The sequence below is a fragment of the Cibotium barometz genome, chromosome 63, assembly GCF_041138505.1.
Source record: "Cibotium barometz isolate CiBa-2024 chromosome 63, ASM4113850v1, whole genome shotgun sequence".
Classification (NCBI taxonomy): domain Eukaryota; kingdom Viridiplantae; phylum Streptophyta; class Polypodiopsida; order Cyatheales; family Cibotiaceae; genus Cibotium; species Cibotium barometz.
Window position 1 is genome coordinate 12,282,143 of NC_141108.1, and position 23,307 is coordinate 12,305,449.

The 23,307-nt window shown below is 47.4% G+C and overlaps 1 protein-coding gene across 2 annotated transcripts in view; it reads right to left on the reverse strand.

Annotated features, from left to right (window-relative positions):
• Positions 1-737: 737 nt before the first annotated feature.
• Positions 738-23,307, reverse strand: part of LOC147603699 (fatty acid amide hydrolase-like) — a 61,389-nt gene continuing 38,819 nt past the window's right edge. For both annotated transcript variants that reach the window (XM_086796478.1, XM_086796477.1), the window contains 8 exons: positions 15,749-15,829; positions 15,533-15,636; positions 15,347-15,439; positions 15,092-15,160; positions 14,933-14,997; positions 14,585-14,646; positions 14,366-14,461; positions 738-1,123 (listed from right to left, as the gene is read on the reverse strand). In XM_086796478.1, coding sequence (XP_086652604.1) covers positions 1,067-1,123; positions 14,366-14,461; positions 14,585-14,646; positions 14,933-14,997; positions 15,092-15,160; positions 15,347-15,439; positions 15,533-15,636; positions 15,749-15,829 — 627 coding nt within the window. In that variant the 3' untranslated portion in view covers positions 738-1,066. The remainder of the gene's footprint in view (positions 1,124-14,365; positions 14,462-14,584; positions 14,647-14,932; positions 14,998-15,091; positions 15,161-15,346; positions 15,440-15,532; positions 15,637-15,748; positions 15,830-23,307) is intronic.

Sequence of the window (23,307 nt, forward strand, 5' to 3'; positions counted from 1 at the left end):
GTTAAATCCTATTCAGGATACCCATAGGGATTATACTGCTACTTATATGGGTCTTGTTGTTTGTAAGACTCGGCTCTCCTGTTCCTAGGATTTTATCTCTACAAAGAGTCACCGCCACGAATAATGTTGTACTAGTGCAGTTCTTGGAGGAACTGGTTGACGTAGTAATAATACCAAAGGTGGATATGACAGATGTGGTCTAAATATACCGCTCTCGATAAGGGTTATCACTAGGCATACATTGGGAGGTTGTGTTGCGGTTGTTGCGGAGTGATCGTGGTGGTCATAACAAGGCTATTAGTTTCTTGGTACGGGGAGCATCTATCGTGGTACCGGAGTCCACCCTTGTGCACAAAGGCCCATTCGGAAGCAGCCTTTTGCAAAAGGAAACTACAGTTTTAGCATCTACAGTTGGCATCCTTAATTATAAGACGAACTCTAGAAACACGCCTATGGAGGTGTTGTTTGGACTTCTTGCTCTCTCTCTACTATGCTTGCTTTGCTTTAACCGTATGGGAGTGCTCTTGGTAAACTTCCTCACTGCATAGTGGCTTTGCGACAAGGATCTTGCTGAAATACCCCTAGTTTAAGTCCCATTCCCTGCCATCGTTTGGATCGTATATGGTCCGTCTGCTTGGCCATGATATTATAGGACCCGTCGCTCATCTCACCTCAGTCATCAGCTTTCTAAAAGCATGAGTTTCACACACATAACAAGGGACCAGTTGTCTTTGAGATTTTCAACAAAATTAGGCATGTTAGAGACAGCATTATCAAGATGCTAACGACACGTCCAATATCCATGTGAGTCAATAAATTCATGAAGTCAATGTTTGAATAGGCATTATTGAGATACCATAAAGAATTATTGCTACAATGGGAAAATTACAGAAAAATGAGCAGCATACTCTTTCTACATTACAACATTGATCTTGTGGAGATGCATTACAAACTTGATTTCATTCTGAGTTGAATGAATCCAAGCTTGATTTCATTCTTAGTTGAAAGTCCAAGCTTTATTTCTCATCTCGATTGCAGGTGAGGTTTTCTTGCTGAACGAAACATTTCATGACAGCAAGTCATAGCAGACCTCCGGCCGCTTCATGTCAGGCATGCACAGTTTCTGTGAACAATCAATCAATCAATGAGGTATCCATGTTAGAAGATAAAATGATCGAATGCTTTTCTGTTTCAACATAACAGAAGGTTTTTCTATTGAGACAACTAACCCCTTGATCTAAGAAGATTTGTACATGATTTCTTGCTCTGAAGAAGAACCCAAAAGACAAGTCACTCCATTTCTCAGAGGAAGCTTCAAGCTTGGAGCTCCCAGGCTAACCCTGCCTGCGCACTGTTCAACCCCCAGCCCGCCTTCCTCCTTTGCACCCTTCGCCTGCCCTCCCTGCCTCGCCCAGCCATTCCGCCCACGGCCAGCCTTTCACCAGCCTCCTGCCAGCTCTCTGCCTGCCTTTCGCCCCACCCAGCAATTCCGCCTGCAGCTAGCCCTTTGCCAGCCCTCCGCCCACCTTTCGCCCCTCACCCAGCCATTCTGCCTGCGGCCAGCCCTCCGCCTGCCTTCAGCCCGCCACAAACCCCCCCCCCCCCCCCCCCCCCCCCCCCCCCGCGCGCCCCTCCCCAAAAAAAATAAAAAAAATCACAATTGCGTTCAACTCATTACCCACCATGCCATCACCATCAACCGCCCTCCTCCCCTCTGCCAAGGAGCTGGACCAGCCTCACCCCGCTCCAGAGCCATCTCAGCCTCTCTCCCTCCAGGATGCTCCTTCTATCATTGGACAGCCCCCCCCCCCCCCCCCCCCCCCCCCTTTCTTCGGCACAGAGAGAAGCTCAATCTTTCTCCCTCTAGGCCACCCCCTACTGGAGATCGTTCAAGAGCTTCTTAGATCCCGTGGAGACCCAGACCCTCTCCTCCCCGCACCCCACCGCCCCCACCCACCCCGCCCTTCTTCAGCACAGAGGGAAGCCCAATCTTCCTCCCTCTAGGGAACCCCCCACTGGAGATCCTTCGAGAGCTTCTCACATCCCGTGGAGACCCAGATCCTCTCCTCCCCCATAACAGCCCCAGCTTCACCAGGAAGGCCCCCCCGTCTTTACAGGGTTCAGGAACTATGCCTTCTTCTGCCATCTTTGAGTGGAGGTGGGAGAATTCTCAGAAGATCGTGCATCCCTTCAGGTTTGTATTGTCATGTACCCCCTCCCCACCCCTGCCAATGTTGGAGTGGTGGTTTTCTCCTTCCCTTGAGCGTGGCCCCAGGGACAGTGTGGGATGATGAGGGGCCGTGACCTGAACCCTCCAGAACCAGGCTGTCTACCACTCTCAGATGGTGGGTGACATCTGGGTCACAGACGCCATCAATACTTCCTTGGAGACTGCCAAGATGGAGCTCTTTAGTCTTCCTCCAGGGAGGAAGAGGCTTCATCTCTTCATTTACTTCCACCTTAGCTTCACAGCAGACAGTGGAGTCTATAAACACCTCCACCGAGAGGTGGTCACGCCAGAGGAGGCCCCATAGCAGGCTTGGGAGGAATGGATACACCTCTCAGCCTGCACACCAGCATGTTTGGAGTGGCTCCACCCACGCCTGACTGCCACTATTCCCCATCCAAACCTGCCCATGGAGAGACTGGCCGTGGCACGTCACCTAACTTTCAGCCATGAGGATCGTCTCATGGAATGTTCGAGGGATGGGAGGCGCCTTCTGCAAGAGGCGCAAGGCTACCGTCACACGACAGAGCTTCACAAAGCCCTCGTGCAGGGAACCATTGATGTTATCATGGTTCAGGAGCACCACCTCACTGCCAATCGCACTCATCCTTGTTGGCAAGATTCTCCCCCCGGCAGGAACCACACCTACTGGTCCCCTGCTGTTGGGTCCCTCCAGAACCAGGGTCGAGTATGCGTCTCAGTAGGGCAGTCTAGGGCAGTCCATGGCTTCCCAGGTGGTGGGACAAAAGCATGATTTGTCCCGTGATGTGGACAGTCGCTGATTCTGTAACTTGGTTGAACACAATGCTAATCAATACACTTAAATACACTAAGATTTGAAGGACACTTGCTCAAATACAAGAAGTAAAATTGCTGAATTTGACAAGAGACACACAATGAGCCGGAACGGCCGACCCCTCCCTTGAGTAAATTGTATTACTATTGGAGAAATTCAATACATAGCTTCACGGGCATCCATTGCTAAATCCTCCATGCCAATGCATGTGAAATTCAGCATTTAGAAAACAATGGTATGTCGATGTAGATCACCAAGGAGCTGCCTTGATGCCCGGCCCGACTTCAGTGCCCATATTCTCTACCATTGGCTCTATGTTCTACCAAGCAAGGTAGCAACATCTTCAAGAGCACATAGGACAAGAGAAATACTACACAGGGCGGCTAAACAAGGAGTCCTGCCCTTCTACTGAGTAAGTAATGACAACACATTGTCCAATTAGCTTACCAGTCTTCATAGAAGTTGTTGCAAGCGGAAGCCTTCGCGTTGGAAGCTTTAGAAGTGTTGATATCTTCGATTTGCCGCAATCCTTCGCGACAAAAGTCTTCAAGAGGATGAAGGGAACCTTGGGAAAGCTTCCCCTATGGTTCAACTTGAGAAAGGAAGGCTGAAATTAGGGTTTTCAGCAAAAAGACCAGAAATTACAGCAAAAATGAGAGCTGTTTTGCTGAATTTCAGTCATTGGGAGTGAGTAGGAGAGTGATTAGCACTTGGAAACACTCTTGGAGGCTTGGAAAACACCCTAGCAAGTTGGGTATGGCTATGGAGAGCTTGGAAATGGAGAGAAATGGTGGAAAAACAGAGTTTTCAGCCTCCAAAAATCCTCATGAAGAGAAAACACGAATTTCTCTTAATAAGTAAGTGAATTGGGGTCCAATCAGGTGAAGGGACATGGGGAGATGCCCATTTATGAGTAAAAGGGGAGGATCAGGTCCTGGACATTGAGTCTTGTCCGCCTCGGGACTTTAGTGAGTGTGAACTTGGAAGAGGTCATAATTTATAAGTGACTTTTGGGCGCCCAAACTTTAATGAAATGGGAACGCACTCACTTATAAATATTGGCTAAGTCCTAAGGGCTATTTGAGCCTAGATCGGGAAATACTTACCACCTGTTCACATGCCACACAACCATGTCAGCAGACAGTTTCACACGCACGGTTCACGGGCGGGCGTCCCCTTACCCGGAACTACACATAGGTCATGCAGGCATGAAAACAGCATGCAATTTCATTTGCAGGCAAGCACATAAAGATGCTATGCAGTGCAGCATTGGCATGAGCAATTTCCGTTCATGAAACCATATAAGACCAGGCGTTTCCAGGCAAGTATATGTAATACCAGACCCAGTGGAAAGCCAATCCTCCAGGCGTTTCCGGGCATGTACACAAAGGCACAAGTCCCAACGGAAAGCCAAGTCCTCCATGCGTTTCCGGGCATGTACACAAAGGCACAAGTCCCAGCGGAAAGCCAAGTCCTCCAGATATTCCGGGCATGATAACATCAAGTCCCAGCGGAATATCATATCCAACTATACAGCATGACACGTGTCAATCACCTGCATAGGCATATTCCATAAGCCATGGACACCAATCCAATATGTACATAGTGTGAAAGCAAGAGTGAACCATTTGGGTGGCCAAATGGTGACATTCCCCCCCGCTTCTAAACAGTTGCCCGCAACTGAAATGCATCCAAATATGTCTGAAGCACATGCGGGCAATCTTTGAAGAACTCTTCATCTACCCATTTAGCATCAATGGGAAGATAGTTCTTAAACTTCACAAGGTAACGCCTCACAACTTTGCCTGCAGCAAGCTTGCGTTCCTTGTGATACACAATCTGCTCTGGCTGCAAGATCTCCTCAAGCTCATCCACTTGTGGTGGATCCTCAATGACCATTTCACTGGGCTCCGGCCCTACATACTTGCGAAGGAGACTCACATGAAAAGCATTGTGTATGTGCCAATGACTAGGTAATGCCAATCTGAAAGCCACTTCATTGATCTTCTCGATCACTCGAAAAGGCCCATAGTACCTGGTTGCAAGCTTAGGATATGCACCCTCTTTGCCAGGCCTCTTTGCAAGTCTTGCTTTCTCAAATTTCAGCAATACCCAATCATTCTCTTTAACATCCAATTGCCTTCTATGCTTGTCGGCAGCCTTTTTATGCTTGTCTTGTGACCTTGTAATGGCTGTCCGCACCTGAGCAAAAGCAATATCCAAGTCTCTTACATACTCATCAGCTGCAAATATCTCATCCTTTGTGCGAAGGAAGGGTGGCAAAACCACCTTACCATAAACAATCTCAAACGGGGCCTTTCCCGTAGATGCATGCACCGTGTTGTTGTATGCAAATTCCACAAGCGGTAAGTACTTCTCCCAAGAAGACTTCTGATCCGCCACATAACATTTCAAGAGATCCAACACGGCTGAATTTGCAGCCTCACTTTGTCCATCCGTTTGAGGGTGATAAGCTGATGAGAAGTCCAATTTGGTGCCCATATTATCAAATAAGGCCCGCCAAAAGAGACTTGTAGTCCTGGGATCTCTATCCCCCACAATGGACTTCGGCATTCCATGATGTTTGAACACTTGTGCAAGATATATTTTAACCATATGCTCAGCTTTGATGGTCTTTTTGACCGGCAAGAAATGAGCTTGCTTGCTAAACCTGTCCACAATTGTCCAAATTGCATCATTACCCTGTTGGGTACGTGGCAAGTCCATAATGAAATCCATTGTAATACTTTCCCATGGCTGCGTGGGAATAGGCAATGGCTGAAGCAAACCTGGTGCCTTTTGCCTATCAAATTTGATCTTTTGACAGGTGATACATGCACGTACATGTGCCTCTATGTCCTTCCGCATACCTAGCCAAAAGAAATACCGCTCAATCATGTGCGTAGTAGGCATTATGCCTCTATGACCAGCATATGCAGGAGCATGGCACTCATTCAAAACCTTTTGCCTCATGTCAGACACCACACATAGGCAATTATCTTTCATGAGATAACCATCTTTGATCACATATGAGGCATGTGCATGACCAGCCATCAAATCAGCCCAAATAGTGGCAAAATCAGCATCCGTATGATACAAATCACGCATGGTAGACAAGTCCCCATGAGAGGCAACCGAGATAGCTGCTACATACGGCTTTCGTGACAATGCATCGGCCACTACATTCTTCTTTCCCGGGGTGTGCAAGATCTGAAAATGAAACATAGAGAGAAAATTGGCCATCCTCATATGCTTCTCTGACAATTTAGTTTGAGTAAGAAAATATCTCAAACTCTGGTGATCTGTCTTCACAGTGAAATCAACCCCAAGAAGGTAATGTTTCCATATAGTAAGTGCATGAATTACAGCCAAGAGCTCTTTCTCATAAATGCCAAGAGATAGCTCTGCATCATGCAATCTACGACTCTCATAAGCCACGGCATGTCCCTCTTGATTAAGGACAGCCCCTATGCAATTTGCAGATGCATCACATTCCACACAAAAAGGCTTTTGCAAATCTGGAACGATCAACACTGGACCATGAGTAGTTGCATCTTTCAATTTGAGGAATGCATCTCTCTCTACATTAGTCCATTTGAACACGGCCTTCTTCTTTGTCAAATCATGCAAAGGAGAAGCAATCCATGCAAAGTGCCGAATGAACCTGCGGTAGTAAGAGCATAATCCAAGAAAACTGCGGATCTCATGCACCGAACTCAATTCGGGCCAATTCCGAATTGCATCAATCTTTGCAGGATCCATCCGCACTCCATGTTTGGACACAATATGCCCAAGATAATGTATCTCTGACAAGAAGAACTCACTCTTCTTTGCATTTATGAAGAGTTTATGCTTATGGAGCTCTTCAAAAACAATAGCCAAATGAGCTTTATGCTCTTCTTCGGTCTTCGAGAAGACTAGGATGTCATCAAAGAAGACATCTGTAAATTTCCTGTACCCACAGAATATGCGATCCATCATTCTATTGAATGTAGCCGGGGCATTTGTAAGACCAAAAGGCATAACAAGATACTCATAAAGCCCAAATGCTGTCCTGAAAGCAATTTTGTGTACATCCTGAGGCACTACACGCACTTGATGATATCCACTCTTGAGATCAATTCGGCTAAAGCATGCCGATCCATCCAACTTGTCAAGGATGTCGTCTATGCGTGGAATCGGAAACCGATTCTTGATGGTAAGCTTATTCAAAGCTCTATAATCCACACACATACGAAAGGATCCATCCTTCTTTTGAACCAAGAGGACGGGTGAACAATATGGGGAAGAGCTTGGCTGAACCAAACCCTTCTCAAGAAGCTCATTCACTTGCTTCATGATCTCCTCTTTTTGGGATGCACTTACACGATAGGCTGGCCTATTAGGTGGTGAGCTACCCGGCACAAGATCAATGCGATGATATTCCGGTCGTACAGGTGGTAACTCATTTGGTAACTCATCAGCAAAACAATCATTGTGCTCTTGCAAAAATTTCAGCCTATCATTACAAAGAGTGTTTACATGTACATTAGTTTTCTCAATAGGATCTCGTACAAAAATCAAGTACGCAAAAATACTCTTTTTCATTACTTTCTTAATTTGTACATGAGATACAAGGGGAATGGTATCACCCTCTTCACCAGCATCAATTACATGGTCTCGGCCTTTATGTATGAAGGTGATCCTGTTAGTCTTGTAAGCCTTGCACGGATCAATACGTGTATGCCAAGGCTTTCCAAGCAATGCATCACAGCCATTCAAAGGCGCCACAAGAAAATCCTCATGATCCACATAGCCTTGAATGTGTATGCGCAACTTGCCAAAAATAGGCATGACCTGCACTTCTCTACCAACAAAGGCAGCCCCTGCTTCAATTTGAGGACCCATGTCCTCCACTTCAATACCCAAAGCAGCTGCCATCTGAGTGGATATGAAATTCTCCGATGCACAATCACATCAAACATGAACAAAGCGGGTTGATCTTTGAGCTGTCCCCAAGCTTTACATACAACCCTATCTTTGCTATCATGTGAAGTGTTGCCTTGCACATCCGGAACCATATGCACATTAGGCTTCGGTACATTAGCATTTTCAGCTTTGTTCTTCTTATTTGGGCATGCTCTTGCCATGTGCTCAGTGCTGCCACAAGTAAAGCATTTGCCTTCACGCATATATTGCTCCTTCTTCTCAGCACTAAGACCAAAGTTTGCCGGCTTATAAGGGCGCTTGTTAGCAAACTTATTTTCAGCTTTTGGACCTGATTTGGCTTGGTTTTGGTCCCTTTTAGGTGGCTGTCCATCATTTTGCAGGTTTTGGACAGCCCTCTCTTTGCCTTGAAATGAGGGTTTAGCCTTATTGGATCGACTCAATTTGAGTTCCAATTGCTCGGTGGCGGTGGCGGCTGCGATTAATTGGTGTAAGGTATGACCAGGATACATTTGTAATCCCGCTTTGTACACGGGTTGCAATCCCGATTGAAACCTTCTCTTCCTTTCTGCCTCGGTGACATGCATAAATGGAGACACCTCCAAAAGCACTTTCCAAAACTTTTGTACATATGCATTTACCGATTCCCCCTCATTTTGCTTTACCCAATCCCACTTCATTGTTATCTCATTCAATGCATTGGGAGGCAAGAATTGAGCATAAAACCTCTCCTTGAACTCTTCCCATGATCTAACCGGATTCGGTGAGAACTTCTCCGTGAGCCACCAATGGGCAGCAGTGCCTTTCATGAACATGCTTACATGCCGGATCATGGATTTCTGAGTGAAATCCTCATCACTGAAAGCAATATCAAACTTGGCAATAAAAGCAAGTGTCTTTGATGCATCGTATTCCCCATGATATGTGTCAAACTTCACAGATTTGTCTCCGGCTTTGAAGTCACGAGACTTTGATGCATGTGTGTGCATCTCAACATGTTTTCCCCCATGTTTGTCCATTGGGACAGCTCCTGTGACTCGCATCATTTTTGGACCAAAAGGTGATGCATAAGGCATAGATACATGTGCCCTGTAAGCATGAGGCATGGCTGGCCCCTCAACATGCATTGATACATTTTCAGCCATAACTTCTCCCTCACAAGCACACTCGAAGGCATGAGTGGCATGAGAGATACGCGGAATACCTGCACCAACAGAAAATTGCAGCCCATGTTGCATGTGTTGTGCATGTACATTTTCAGCCGGCAATGGCATTTGACATACATTTTGACCACTACCATAAACATTGTATCCTTCACGGGCTACATGAGGTATTCCTGCATGGCGTGAAGTCACTGATCGTTCCTCTCCCATCGCATGGAGGTTCATCCTCTTAGACATAAGTTCTTGTTCGGGCACCAGTGGGGATTCCAAGACATGTGGGATGGTTGCCTTTTCTGCATAGGCATCCTCGGTACGAGCCAAGTATGCACGTGCTGCATCCCTCGGTTGCATGTGCAACTCTTGAGCAATCATTGCCATTGCATGATCCATATAAGATTCAGCTTTCTTGGCCTTCAAACGATCATGTACCAATGGATCCTCGCGGCGATAGAGATTCAATTCTTCTTGTTGTGCATGGAGAAGAGCCTGCATACAAGTAAGTTCAGCCCTCAAAACTATGGACTCTTCTTCTTGCATCTTCTCTTTGCCACGGGACGGCTGTCCCACATATTCATGTTCCCTATTGTGCACCACATGAGTTTGCTCATCCTGTAAAGCATTGGAGGCATGCATTTCATTGTCCCTACCTCTTGTATTAGCATCTCCAACATTCATTGTATGGCTATCCATAATGTTCTAAGTGTAGAGATAGCTAGTGTTCACGGTGATCGTCTCTCACGATAGAAGTGAAAGAGAACCGTATGCTCTGATACCAATGTAACTTGGTTGAACACAATGCTAATCAATACACTTAAATACACTAAGATTTGAAGGACACTTGCTCAAATACAAGAAGTAAAATTGCTGAATTTGACAAGAGACACACAATGAGCCGGAACGGCCGACCCCTCCCTTGAGTAAATTGTATTACTATTGGAGAAATTCAATACATAGCTTCACGGGCATCCATTGCTAAATCCTCCATGCCAATGCATATGAAATTTAGCATTTAGAAAACAATGGTATGTCGATGTAGATCACCAAGGAGCTGCCTTGATGCCCGGCCCGACTTCAGTGCCCATATTCTCTACCATTGGCTCTATGTTCTACCAAGCAAGGTAGCAACATCTTCAAGAGCACATAGGACAAGAGAAATACTACACAGGGTGGCTAAACAAGGAGTCCTGTCCTTCTACTGAGTAAGTAATGACAACACATTGTCCAATTAGCTTACCAGTCTTCATAGAAGTTGTTGCAAGCGGAAGCCTTCGCGTTGGAAGCTTTAGAAGTGTTGATATCTTCGATTTGCCGCAATCCTTCGCGACAAAAGTCTTCAAGAGGATGAAGGGAACCTTGGGAAAGCTTCCCCTATGGTTCAACTTGAGAAAGGAAGGCTGAAATTAGGGTTTTCAGCAAAAAGACCAGAAATTACAGCAAAAATGAGAGCTGTTTTGCTGAATTTCAGTCATTGGGAGTGAGTAGGAGAGTGATTAGCACTTGGAAACACTCTTGGAGGCTTGGAAAACACCCTAGCAAGTTGGGTATGGCTATGGAGAGCTTGGAAATGGAGAGAAATGGTGGAAAAACAGAGTTTTCAGCCTCCAAAAATCCTCATGAAGAGAAAACACGAATTTCTCTTAATAAGTAAGTGAATTGGGGTCCAATCAGGTGAAGGGACATGGGGAGATGCCCATTTATGAGTAAAAGGGGAGGATTAGGTCCTGGACATTGAGTCTTGTCCGCCTCGGGACTTCAGTGAGTGTGAACTTGGAAGAGGTCATAATTTATAAGTGACTTTTGGGCGCCCAAACTTTAATGAAATGGGAACGCACTCACTTATAAATATTGGCTAAGTCCTAAGGGCTATTTGAGCCTAGATCGGGAAATACTTACCACCTGTTCACATGCCACACAACCATGTCAGCAGACAGTTTCACACGCACGGTTCACGGGCGGGCGTCCCCTTACCCGGAACTACACATAGGTCATACAGGCATGAAAACAGCATGCAATTTCATTTGCAGGCAAGCACATAAAGATGCTATGCAATGCAGCATTGGCATGAGCAATTTCCGTTCATGAAACCATATAAGACCAGGCGTTTCCAGGCAAGTATATGTAATACCAGACCCAGTGGAAAGCCAATCCTCCAGGCGTTTCCGGGCATGTACACAAAGGCACAAGTCCCAACGGAAAGCCAAGTCCTCCAGGCGTTTCCGGGCATGTACACAAAGGCACAAGTCCCAGCGGAAAGCCAAGTCCTCCAGATATTCCGGGCATGATAACATCAAGTCCCAGCGGAATATCATATCCAACTATACAGCATGACACGTGTCAATCACCTGCATAGGCATATTCCATAAGCCATGGACACCAATCCAATATGTACATAGTGTGAAAGCAAGAGTGAACCATTTGGGTGGCCAAATGGTGACAGATTCTCCAAGTTGGGGAGACCAGACTTGGTCTCCACATTTACGCTCCCAACCGAGCAACAGACCGCACCACATTCTAGATTCATGTGAACTCTATGGTCAAGTGGGGACGCCCATGCAATCATTTCTCTCACATAGGAATGTGGGTGATGCCATTATTTTAATTCCATATGTGAAGTATGTAGATCAGGTCAATATTTGTGTATAGGATGCACATCATTTTCTAGGATTAATAAGTTTAATCAGCTGTGTGCACTGGTATAATATTAGTTAGCGCACACAGCCATTCAGGTGCGCCAGGGTCTACCTCCTATTGATGCTTGGTGCATGGGAGGAGACTTCAACGTACTGGAGGACCCAGAGGACCGCCGGGGTGGCAGCCTGGACCCTACCATTTCAGGACCCGAGTGCTCCGCCTGGGAGGAGCTTACCTTCCACATCAGAGGCCAGGACATGTGGCACCTACTGGAGTTTGGTTGGATGCCCCACAGCCTTGCCTTCTCCCAACCTGACCCCTGACTGGATTGCCCTACCCTGTCCCGCTTGGATCGCTTCTATGTAGATGAATGGGGATGTGACAAAGGCGGCATGGCGAGTCTCCTTGCCGGCACCACTTTCTCTGACCATGCCCCGCTGATTCTTCACTCGACCAACCCTTGGCTCCAGGATTGTCAGCAGTCAGCCTGGATCTCCTCCTTCAGGATCCTGCCATAGTTAGGCGGATCGAGGAGATTTGGTCAGCCACTTCCTCAAGACAACAGCCAGGAGCAACTCAGTGCTCTCAGAGAGCGCAAGAGGGGCCTTCTCCGTGGCCTTGCCTCCCTTCAGCGCCTGCAAGAGCAGACCCCCAGCTAGAAACATTCCACGCCACTCAGCACAGAGTGGAGTATAAATACTGGTGCGAGGACCTTGCAGTGCTCCTTCTCGACTTTGAGAAGGCATACGACTGCTTGGACTGGGAGGGGACCATGCTCTGTCTGGGCTTCTTATCAGCTTGGGTCCATGGCATTTCTGCCTTTTACTCCAACTCCCACAGTCAGGTCTTCATCCAGGGAGGGAGAGGTGACAGCTTTGCCATTTTGCGCTTGGTGCCAGAGGGGTGCCCACTTGCACCTTTCCTATTCCTTTTCATGGCAGAAGCAATGCATTTCTACCTTCACGGGCAAGATACAGGACTCCAGGTCTTTGCCTCCCCATTCGCACTTTCGTGGAGCTCCTTGATTCCAAGTTTGCTAATGATACTGCTGCACACCTTGAGGATTCGGAGAATAACCTTCACTGTTTTGCGACAACGATAGAGGACTTCTGCCTCGCCTCAGAAGCATGGATCAACTTGCACAAGTCATGTAATTCCTGGGTTGGCAAAGTGCTCAGAAATCACACGACTTGGAGGCCAGTAGACAGTTTTAAGTGGATCCTTCTGGGCACCCCAATAAGCTACCTCGAGTGTCAGGTGGGTTTTGACATCACAGCGGAGCAGCAAATCGCCCCCTTCTCCTGAGCATCCAGAGAAAACTTCTCTATTGGAGCACAGCCCACTTCTCTATTGCTGGCCTGGAACATAGTGGTCAACCAGGTCCTTCTCACCACCATGTGGTACATCACCTCCCGTTGGGCTTTCCGACGCTCCTCCATTAGCCAGGTGCAACGCCTGATCCAGAACTTTCTTTGGTCAGGAGGAGATAGCAAGCCCGCAAGGGCCAAGGTGGCCTAGCGCATGCTTGTTCAGCCACAGGAGCAGGACGGCCTTGACCTCATCAACCCTGCAGTGTAGAGCAGAGCCCTTCTGGGCAAGCTGATAGTCCGCGGTCTCCAGCCTGAGGCAAATCCATGGAAGGATTTTCTCTTGAACCACATTTCATCTCGGCTCCCATCCCGGGGTGGCCCTTGGACTCCGGATTTGCGATGCTTCTTCTCTGCAGCTCCCTTGAGAAATCTCAGTACTTTGCTAACAGATTTGCCCCCAGCCTTTTCCGCACTTTGGTACACCCTCGGCCCAACTCTGATGCAGGCTTCCCCGCGCATCGAGGAGAACCGAGAGCGCCAGCCCATCGCTGGGAAACCTCTCTTCCGCCTTCCGACCAGCCATTCGATTGGGGCCCGATCTCATTACTCTTGGAGTAGACTTTTCTCTGGCCGGACTTGGAGGCGTTTCCGTCCTCTTCCTTAGCAGACCCAGCAGGAGCACCTCCTGGGTTTGTGCAGCGCCTCCATTATGTGCCACAGCATCGACTCAGCCATCCCATGTAGCCTCTCTCTGAGAGAGGCCAGGCATGGAGGGAGCCCCCCCTTCATTTCTTCATTGTTTATACAGTCCTGGACAGAGTTGTATCACACCTTTTGGCAGACTTCTTTTAACTAATGGAAGGATCTATTTTTGGGGAAAATATAAAAGATTTTAGGGGGACATCAGCCCTCACAAGATCGAGGGCCAAGCTCAAGCCTGAACATCTAATCCTAGCCAACCATGTGCAATTTTCAACCACCACATGTCAAATATTCACCATTCACTTCTTTCTAATATTAACTCTCTACTTGTATTTAATCCCAATCATCCACTTCTTTTTTGGTTGTAAGTTACATAAAATATATACTTAGGTGTTGGGGTTTGAACTGACACCCTCACTTGGGTAGCGTGGTGGGATAGCCACAAGAGGTCCCACTACCAACCATCCACTTAACGTGGATTCTCCATCCTAGATCTTTCTCAAAGCTCTACCTTTGTCTATTTAATAATAGCCCTCCACTTGCCCTAATCTCAACCCTACACTTGTATTTAACCTCCACCGTACAAGGGATAAGGGTGATAGTTCTGCACCTCAATGACAAAAGCGACTCGCAACAATGTAGCCTCCGACCACGGACGGCCCAACAACTGGAGTCCAATCGGCATACCTTCACTATCATACCCAACCTGCACAAATTTCACCACAGTAAATAAAACTGAACCCTATTGCGTAACAATGCTAGGAAAGAGAGCCAATGTCAGTCAGTCAGCAAAACACAAAAGGAAAAGTGAATCGAAGTGATCTGTTACAGGTATTGTAATTGCAGGCAGCCCAAGAAAGTTGGCCGCAATTTGATATCGCACTAGTTTTGCTGCACCCACACATACACCACAACACAATGCAAATGGGTAGTGTTATGAATATATAACATAAGCCAGGGAGACAAGTATCCACAAGCATGAACATCTTGTTCAGTATGGTTTGGGTTTACATCGTGGAAGGGAACTAGCCCATACATTTCTTGGGCAGGCCCACCCATGGGTGCTGGGGCCAAAAGGGAAATGGTCAAGCTAACATACCATGGGTAAGTCGAAAGAGTAATGGTTACTTTTTTGTGTGTGTCTTATGCTTCCAAAAGGATAAAAGGAATTCATTACCTCCATCGACATAGTTGAGCTCTCCAGTTTTGAGAGCACTTTGATGTATAGGCTGTGCAGTACAACTGTTGACACATGTGTTTGCATATTTAAGCATGAATGATGGCATATCCAGAAAAATAAAAAAAGGGAAGAAGAGTGACTCAAAACCTCCATTACCCTGTTGTTGGAGTCACAATGATATCTGCTTTTTTGAAGATCTCCATGTGGTAGTGCATTTGCCGATACCTGTACCAAAAAAAAAAAAAATCACAGCTTAGTGAGGCCTACTAAAATCCATAGATGTATAGAACGTGTTTATGCATGTATGTATATATGCATGCATGCATGTATGTATGCTATCTCTTAACTATGCCAAGCTGAAAGATATCTGCAACAATGATGTGGCCTGCAGTTAAGGTACCAGTTCCTCACCTCATCCTCTGTGCTGCAAGAAATTCACGATTGTTAAAACTAGAGTAGATGGAAAACCCTGCACGAGCATCCAGACCTGACTCCGCCCGTCCCCTACAAGATACATTCCCATTGCATGAGTGTGAAGCCAAGGTTCCCCTGCCAGAAATTCTTGTGATTGCATGGTGGAAAGGATCCTGACCATACCATTTGTTGTAGTCGAGACCTAGCGAGGTATAGAATTCAGAACCAATTGTGATGTAATGCGCAAGACGCATCTCCTCCACTTCAGGCAAAGTCACTTCCACAACCTTTCACCAGCACAAGCAACAAAGAACTAAGAGATTTCCACCCAAAATTACTCTACATCGCTATCAGTATTTTCAAAGTATTATAGTATGACACCAAAGTGAGAAGCCACACCTTGCATCCATAGTGTTTCTGCACGCCATTTAATGCCCTGTGGCAAGTCTCAAGTATTTGCCCATCACAATCTTCAAACCACTGCATCAATGTTTATATGTATTGAGAGAGAGAGATTAACATCTTACAAAAGACCATAAGGGTCTGTGAGACCACAGAGAAAGTATCTACCATACACACATTGGCATGACATCTAACCAATTACTCGATAATAAAAGCTGGAAAATCATTGATTGTAAAAGCTATATAGAAGGGTGAACTGATACAAATGTGCATGGTGTTGTGGGCGTAGACATATGAATACCCATGCAGCATCTTCTGATCGGCCTCTGGAATAAGAGTCTGTAAATCACAAGTGGGCCAAGGTGCATCCTGAGGCCTCCGTGTAATGGTTACATGATGCTAACCATACGGTTACACAACCTAATCTGGGGTTACGAGCCTAGGGATTAGGAAATGTTGGCTGCTTATAAGGGTCAAGGCTAATAGGTAATAATCCCAGAAGTAAAGCTTTTATTGGCAAAAGCTATATAACTGAGGATTATGTGACGAGTAGGTTATTGCATTGTTATTATGATGGTTTGTACCTGGGCCATGAGTTGCTCCTACCAGCCCATAGATGATGTAGAGCGTCTACCGATGGCCCCTTAGGGCAGGTTTTGGTGGTAAGGGACACCTTGACTGACTGGTGTGAATCTGTATGCACAGGAGCCTTGATCCTTATGCTCGGGGGTGATCCAATGTATTGGATCCATGGTTGGGTGGTGAGCTCGAGCCTACGGAACCTAATTTGGATTAACGATGCTTATGTTTGATGTTTAGGGGATCTTCAAGAGGGTTTGGTCGCAACAAACCCCTGACAATCGGTATCATAGCGACCTTAAACCAACGAGAGGCACAAGGTGAAGCATGGAGTAAGATTTCTGTAAGCTTTCCAATCTGGTTTTCTAGGGTTTGTGCAAGAAACAGGTATTCCTCTGAATCTAACGTTTTTGGGTTGATGCATGTTCTAGATGAGGTACCGTTCTTGATGCATGTGCATGCTTGAGGTCAGAGTGGGTTCATAGGAGGAGGAGACGAGAGCGCCTGCAGATGCTTTTTGGCACAGATACTTTTGCGTAGATGTGTCCATGTTTGGGCATAGCTTAGACACTGCTGGCCGTAAAGAGGGTGTACAGCAGCAGCAGCAGCAGCAGCAGCAGCAGCAGCAGGCCATATATGTGCTGCCTGTACAGCAGCACTGCTGCTGATCGTACAGATGGAGCAGGCGGTGCAGGTAAAGCAGGCCGCACAGGCGCACCAGAAGCTCGTCGTAACACAACCGTACAATGGCCGTACACCACGCACTGCAGACCATACAGCAGGGTGCGATGGAGCTGGTCATACAGGCACACAGTTTTCTTTTTCTTTTCTTTTTTACAAGGTGCCTAGAGAAAGCATGGAAGTGTTATTTTAGGACACTTAGTACTTACTAAAAGCATACATTAAAATTCATTTTTTCTCTCTTTTATTAGTAATAAGCAAAAAGCATGCTTTTTAAAAGCTTAGAGACCAGGCCTCCTCTTTCTTCGTGTGTTCTTTGGAAGCTTGTGAAGATTGTAGATTTGAGGAGCACAGGAGGACGCACCTGTCAAAATACGCAGCGGAGATGATGACCAGATCTGGGAACACAAGCAAAAAACGCATGCAGAAAAACAGCACAAGAGAGAGAGAGATGTAGGCGTGTAACTCTGCTCTGATATACACAAGAAGATCCCGAATATGATACAAGTGTGGTATGGGGGCTGGGGGCCTATTTATATGCCCCCACATCAGCAGTCGGCCTGCTGTAGGCAGCCGACTGGACACAAGAAGCCTCACGACTGGATAAAACACAGTCGGCCAGCATCAAGATAAGTCGGCCAGCAGCAGGAGAGTCCCACGACTCATGAGGTGCAGTCGGCTATCTCACAGATGCAGTCGGCCAGGCTCAATGTCCACCTGCCACTACAGGGCTACCTCCCAAGACACAGAAAAATGGGAAAAAATAAGGGAAAAATGCGGAGAGTGGGGAAAAATGATAAAACACCTGATAAGGGCGGGCACACCCACAACAAAGGCCCTGGTGTATAAATCTAGACAGGAGATGACTTCTAACACCCCCTCTCAGCTCCTGGCTGTGAAACCAACCACATGGAGCTGGGGTGCTGCCTGAGCAAATCCTGAGAGAGCGACTTCGTGAAGAGGTCCACCGTACTGTCCTCCGTCGAACAGAACTCCAGCAAGATGTCATCAGCAACGATCTGTTCACGAACAAAGTGCCTCTGGATGACCATGGGTTCCGCCAGTGGAAGCCCAAACCTGCCATGCAACCTTTGCATCTTCACCACCTCACAAACAGCATCACAAACAGCCCGGTACTCTGCCTCTGTTCTCGACAAGGCAAAAGATGACTGTCTCCAACTGCTCCGTAAAACTGCTCCTGGGCCTGAAGTAGATCCCCTCGTGTCCGGATCTCCTCCCCAAACCGAGTCACTCCAACCGTGGAGTCGGACTCCATCCAACAATCCCCCTCCTGTGTACAAGAGTCCCTGATCCTTCGCATGCCGCAGAAACCACAGGAAACGCAATCCTCCCTCCCAAAGAGACATCTGCAACCATGAGCTCAACCGCCTCATCAGGAAGCTCCCGTCCAATCTGGTGTCCATCAACCAGATCAATGAACCATACAGCTTCTGAGTCATAGAGACATCACACTGCTCACAAGGATCAGCACCTGTTACGGTGCACAAACAAGTCCTGGAAACCTGATAAAACCTGTCAACCACCCCCTCTGAATCCGGAACCACAAAGCCTGGAGAAACCACCTCCTTCTGTAAGTAAGCACCTGTCACCTGCCTGGCTTTCCGAAAGGTCCCCGTAGAAAGAACATCCTCAACTACTGGAGGTTCTATATCCCGAACACTACAAGACATCAGAGCATAAGTGACCTGTTCAGCTTCCTCTGACTGACGAACACAAGAACTACCAACATCAGTACTGGAAAGTTCTTGCCAACTGCTGCCATCTACTGGTAAGCTATCCACCATCTGGTCTCGGAAAGCCTGCACCTACAGCGTATCCACACTTAAGTGGCCATTACCAGACTGCCACTCTTATCACAATCCTGAGGACCTGGGAGAGAGTGCTGAAAGCCTGTAAACTCCATTCTCCACTCCTCCTTCCCAAACCACTTGGCCTGTCGCTTTGTCCCGGAGAGCAACAAAATGCTCATCAAACTCCACCCGTACGCCAGTCTTGCAAACCTGATGCACTGACAACAGATGAAAACCAAGTGCAGGAACATACAACACCTGGGAGGAATGCTTCCCCCCTCTGCCATCGGGAACTATCTCTATCCTGCCCTCACTGTGAACTGGGATAGTGGACGTATCCCCAGTAAGAATATGACCAGAAAGCCTGCAGAGATCCTGTAAACCGGAACGAGAAGGAGTCATGTGCCTGGAAGCACCACTATCGAGAATCCACTCCCGAGTATCCATTGCGGAGAGTCCTCCAATCTCCTCCCTGCCTGAAGAAAATGAAACATCGGTGTCCATCACCTCCAGGTGCACAAAAGCCGGAGTCTTCATGATTGCTACTAAGGAATCTTCACCCTTCTCGGTCTTCCGCTTGGGACACTGCCTCCAATAGTGGCATTTCTCGCCACAATCATTACAGGTCCTCTCTGCCTTCAGTTTCTCGCGGTCAGCGTCATACTTCTTCTCAGAAGACTTCTCCGATGAAGCCTTCCCTTTGCCCGAGTTACGGCCTTTCGACCATTGGCCAGTGAAGGCCTCCGAACCTCCACCCTGAGGAGGGTTCCTCCTGGTCCAGGACCATGGGCACAAGCTCCTCCCACGTGATGGTGCTGAGCCTGCCACTGGTAATCAAAGACGAGTAAAGTGCTGAGTACGAAGAGGGCAAGTGCGAAAGCAACGTTATGGCCATGTCCTCTGACGATATCTCCTTCCCAGCCTGAAGAACTTCCTGCTGAAGAGCCTGCAGCTTGTTAATATGCTCCCACATCGTCGACGACTTTGCAGGGCTCATAACCCGCATCTGTACTTCCAAGGAAATCCTCTTCATGGGCGATACCCTGTTGTAAAGTGAGGCCAAATGCTGCCATATACCTCTCGCCAGCGTCATATGCTTTACATGATTGATTACCTGTGGTGTGCAGTTGAGAAAAATAAACGAACGGACCCTGGCGTTGACACGATCCCACATCTGTGTCTGGGCCTTCCGGTCCTTTCGGGTTGACGGTAACTCCGCTTCCTCTACTTCCGGCCGTGGAACACCAACAACGACGAAATCGACGAGGTCGTAAGACTCCAAAACAGATTCCATCATCACCTTCCATATGCCGTAGTTGCTCCCATCCAACTGACGGTCCACCGGGAACGTGGGGAGTGTCGGGATCTTCACATGTCTCTCGGCCATCTCAAACAGATCTGCCATTGCGGGGATGTACTCTGAAAGGGGTGGGTGGGTGGGAACAAAGAAGAACTAAAACCTGCAAGTGGCTGTCCAGCAAATCAGCCCGCCTTCCTCTTGCACCTTCTCTTCCCGATCAGCCCAAAACAGTCCACCAATCAGCCACAAAACAGTCCCCCTCTTGCTCACACAAATCCCAAGACCTATCTAGAGCCTAGGCTCTGATACCATGTCAGAATACGCAGCGGAGATGATGACCAGATCTGGGAACACGAGCAAAAAACGCATGCAGAAAAACAGCACAAGAGAGAGAGAGATGTAGGCGTGTAACTCTGCTCTGATATACACAAGAAGATCCCGAATATGATACAAGTGTGGTATGGGGGCTGGGGGCCTATTTATATGCCCCCACATCAACAGTCGGCCTGCTGTAGGCAGCCGACTGGACACAAGAAGCCTCACGACCGGATAAAACACAAACAGCCAGCATCAAGATAAGTCGGCCAGCAGCAGGAGAGTCCCACGACTCATGAGGTGCAGTCGGCTATCTCACAGATGCAGTCGGCCAGGCTCAGTGTCCACTTGCCACTACAGGGCTGCCTCCCAAGCCACAAAAAAATGGAAAAAAATAAGGGAAAAATGCGGAGAGTGGGAAAAAATGATAAAACACCTGATAAGGGCGGGCACACCCACAACAAAGGCCCTGGTGTAAAAATCTAGACAGGAGATGACTTCTAACAGCACCAGCCCTCTTCTCTCGTCTTGAAGCAATTACGTTTTGTTTTCTGCTTTTTGATGCAGGAATACCCGATCTTACCTTCTCTCCCCCTCTACTTCTCTTGCACGATGCCGAAACTCACTTTTGAGGATGAGGTGTGTAAACAACTACTATGCCATGGGCAATGGTGAGTGAACACTCTAGAACCAGCCAGGGCACTTTTTCCCTCACTAGCAGGTTTTTTTCCCCATGTACAAGAATACACTCTATCTCACTTTTTTGCAAAAGTGTGTGTGTAAAGTGACTTTTGTACTTTAGGCCACTCTCACTATTTGTACTAGCATTGTGGCACACTCAATCATCATTGAGTATTGTGCCTCCTTGCTTACGACTATTTCATTGTGTGTGTGTGTGTGTGTGTGTGTGTGTGTGTTGTGCATTGCTACAAACCCTAACCCTAATCCCAACATTTGGTATCAGATCCAATTTGGCATCCATTTTCTGTACATCTTCTGTAGGTCGCTGCCATCTATTGCTGCCCATTGTTGTTCGCCTCTGCATTGCTGCTTGCCGCTGTGTGATTCCACTCTCACTATTTGTACTAGCATTGTGGTACACTCAATCATCATCGAGTATTGTGCCCCCTTGCTTACAACTGTTTCACTCTGTGTGTGCGCGCGCGCGCACGCGCACGCATTGCTGCAAACCCTAACCCTAGTCCCAACATTTGGTATCAGATCCGATTTGGCATCCATTTTCCATGCTACTGTGTGCTTCCATTGCTACAATGAACAGTCGCCTCTTTACTGCTGTGCATCAATGCATACAGCTGCTGCCCTTCCTTCTGTGCTGCCTGCCCAACATTCACAGCCATCTGCGCTGCCTTTTGTACAGTGCCGCCAGCAGCACAGTCAGCTCCACCGCCTCTTGTGCAGCGCCCGCCACTGCCAGCACCGCCAGTATTGCCATCACTGCCCTCTACCAACCTCAGCCGTCAGCTTTGCCGTCTCTGTACCTATGTACCTGCAGACTTCCAGAGAAAAAATTAATTTGGGGCTTTTCCGATTTTTGGGGAAAATCAAGCAATTGAACTGCCATTGGTGCGTACAATTTGGGTGATTTCAGGAATTGGCCACCGGCAACTCACTTTTCAACATTTGACCAATAATCTCTATGCCTACACAAGTATTTTCATTACATTTGCAGGTTTACAGCCACCAGTGGGCCACTTCATAGCCATTCAAGTTGCATTCAGTGGACATTGCTTTTGCAATGTATTGTTGAAGTGTGGAACAGAGAATCTTTTGCAGGTTAAAATGGCGCACAATGATGTCTTCAGCATGCTTACAACTGAGAACAAATTGGATGGGACTAACTACCCACTGTGGGCATACATGATGAGGCACCTGTTGGTTGCCAAGGACCTATGGGCTGCGGTTCAGGTGAGGAGGCCCGACCTCTCTCGCCAGTTTTGTAGCAGCAAGCTGCTCCTACTAATACAGGTGACCAGAGCACATCTACATCCGGCACCACGGGATCTTCTATCACTGGTCACTCAAGCACCCACACCCCCTACTGTAGATTAAAGACAGTGGGATGCCAGAGATGCTAAGGCACATGCACTCATTGCCCTCTCAATGAGGAGGAGCATCATTCCTCATATTTTCTCATGTAACTGCTAAGTCAGCATGGGATGCTTTGGCAGCACTCTCTCAAGTGCACGATGAGGCACATGTTGCCTACCTAAAAAATACAGCTGGACATGATGTGTTTGGATGAGGGTGACTCCATGGATGAGTACTTGGTGAAGGTGAAAGACCTTCGTGAGCAGCTCCTAATATTGATGAGATCATACACGACAGTTCTCTTGTCGCTATAAACTCAATGCATTGCCTGATTCATATCACGGCTTTGCTACCGCTCTCAGGTTGTTCATGAAAGGCAATGCAATGCCTTTTCTTGTCTCTCCTGGACAAACAGGTCTTGCATGAGGATTGGGGATCAATCTTTTGTTGCCCAAGGCAAGGGCAAAGGCAAAGCGCCTAGTGCTAGTGGCTATAAGCCAAAAGGTGGATCAGCCACTTCTTCTGGCAAAGATGCAGATAAGAGTGACAACGAAAAGCCCAAGGAAAAGGGCAAATGCAACTATTGTCGCAAAGCAGGTCACTATATCAATGAATGCAGGAAGAGGCTGTCGGAATGCACAGCGGAAATGAGACAACTGCTGTGACAAAAAGAAAACGCAGGAGTGTAGAGAGAGAAGCTGTATAAACTCTGCTATATACACTAGATCCGGTACAATACTGATACAACAATGTTGGGGGGGGAAGACCCATTATATATATGGGCTGGGGCTGCAGTCAGCCCTCTCTAAAACAGGCCGACA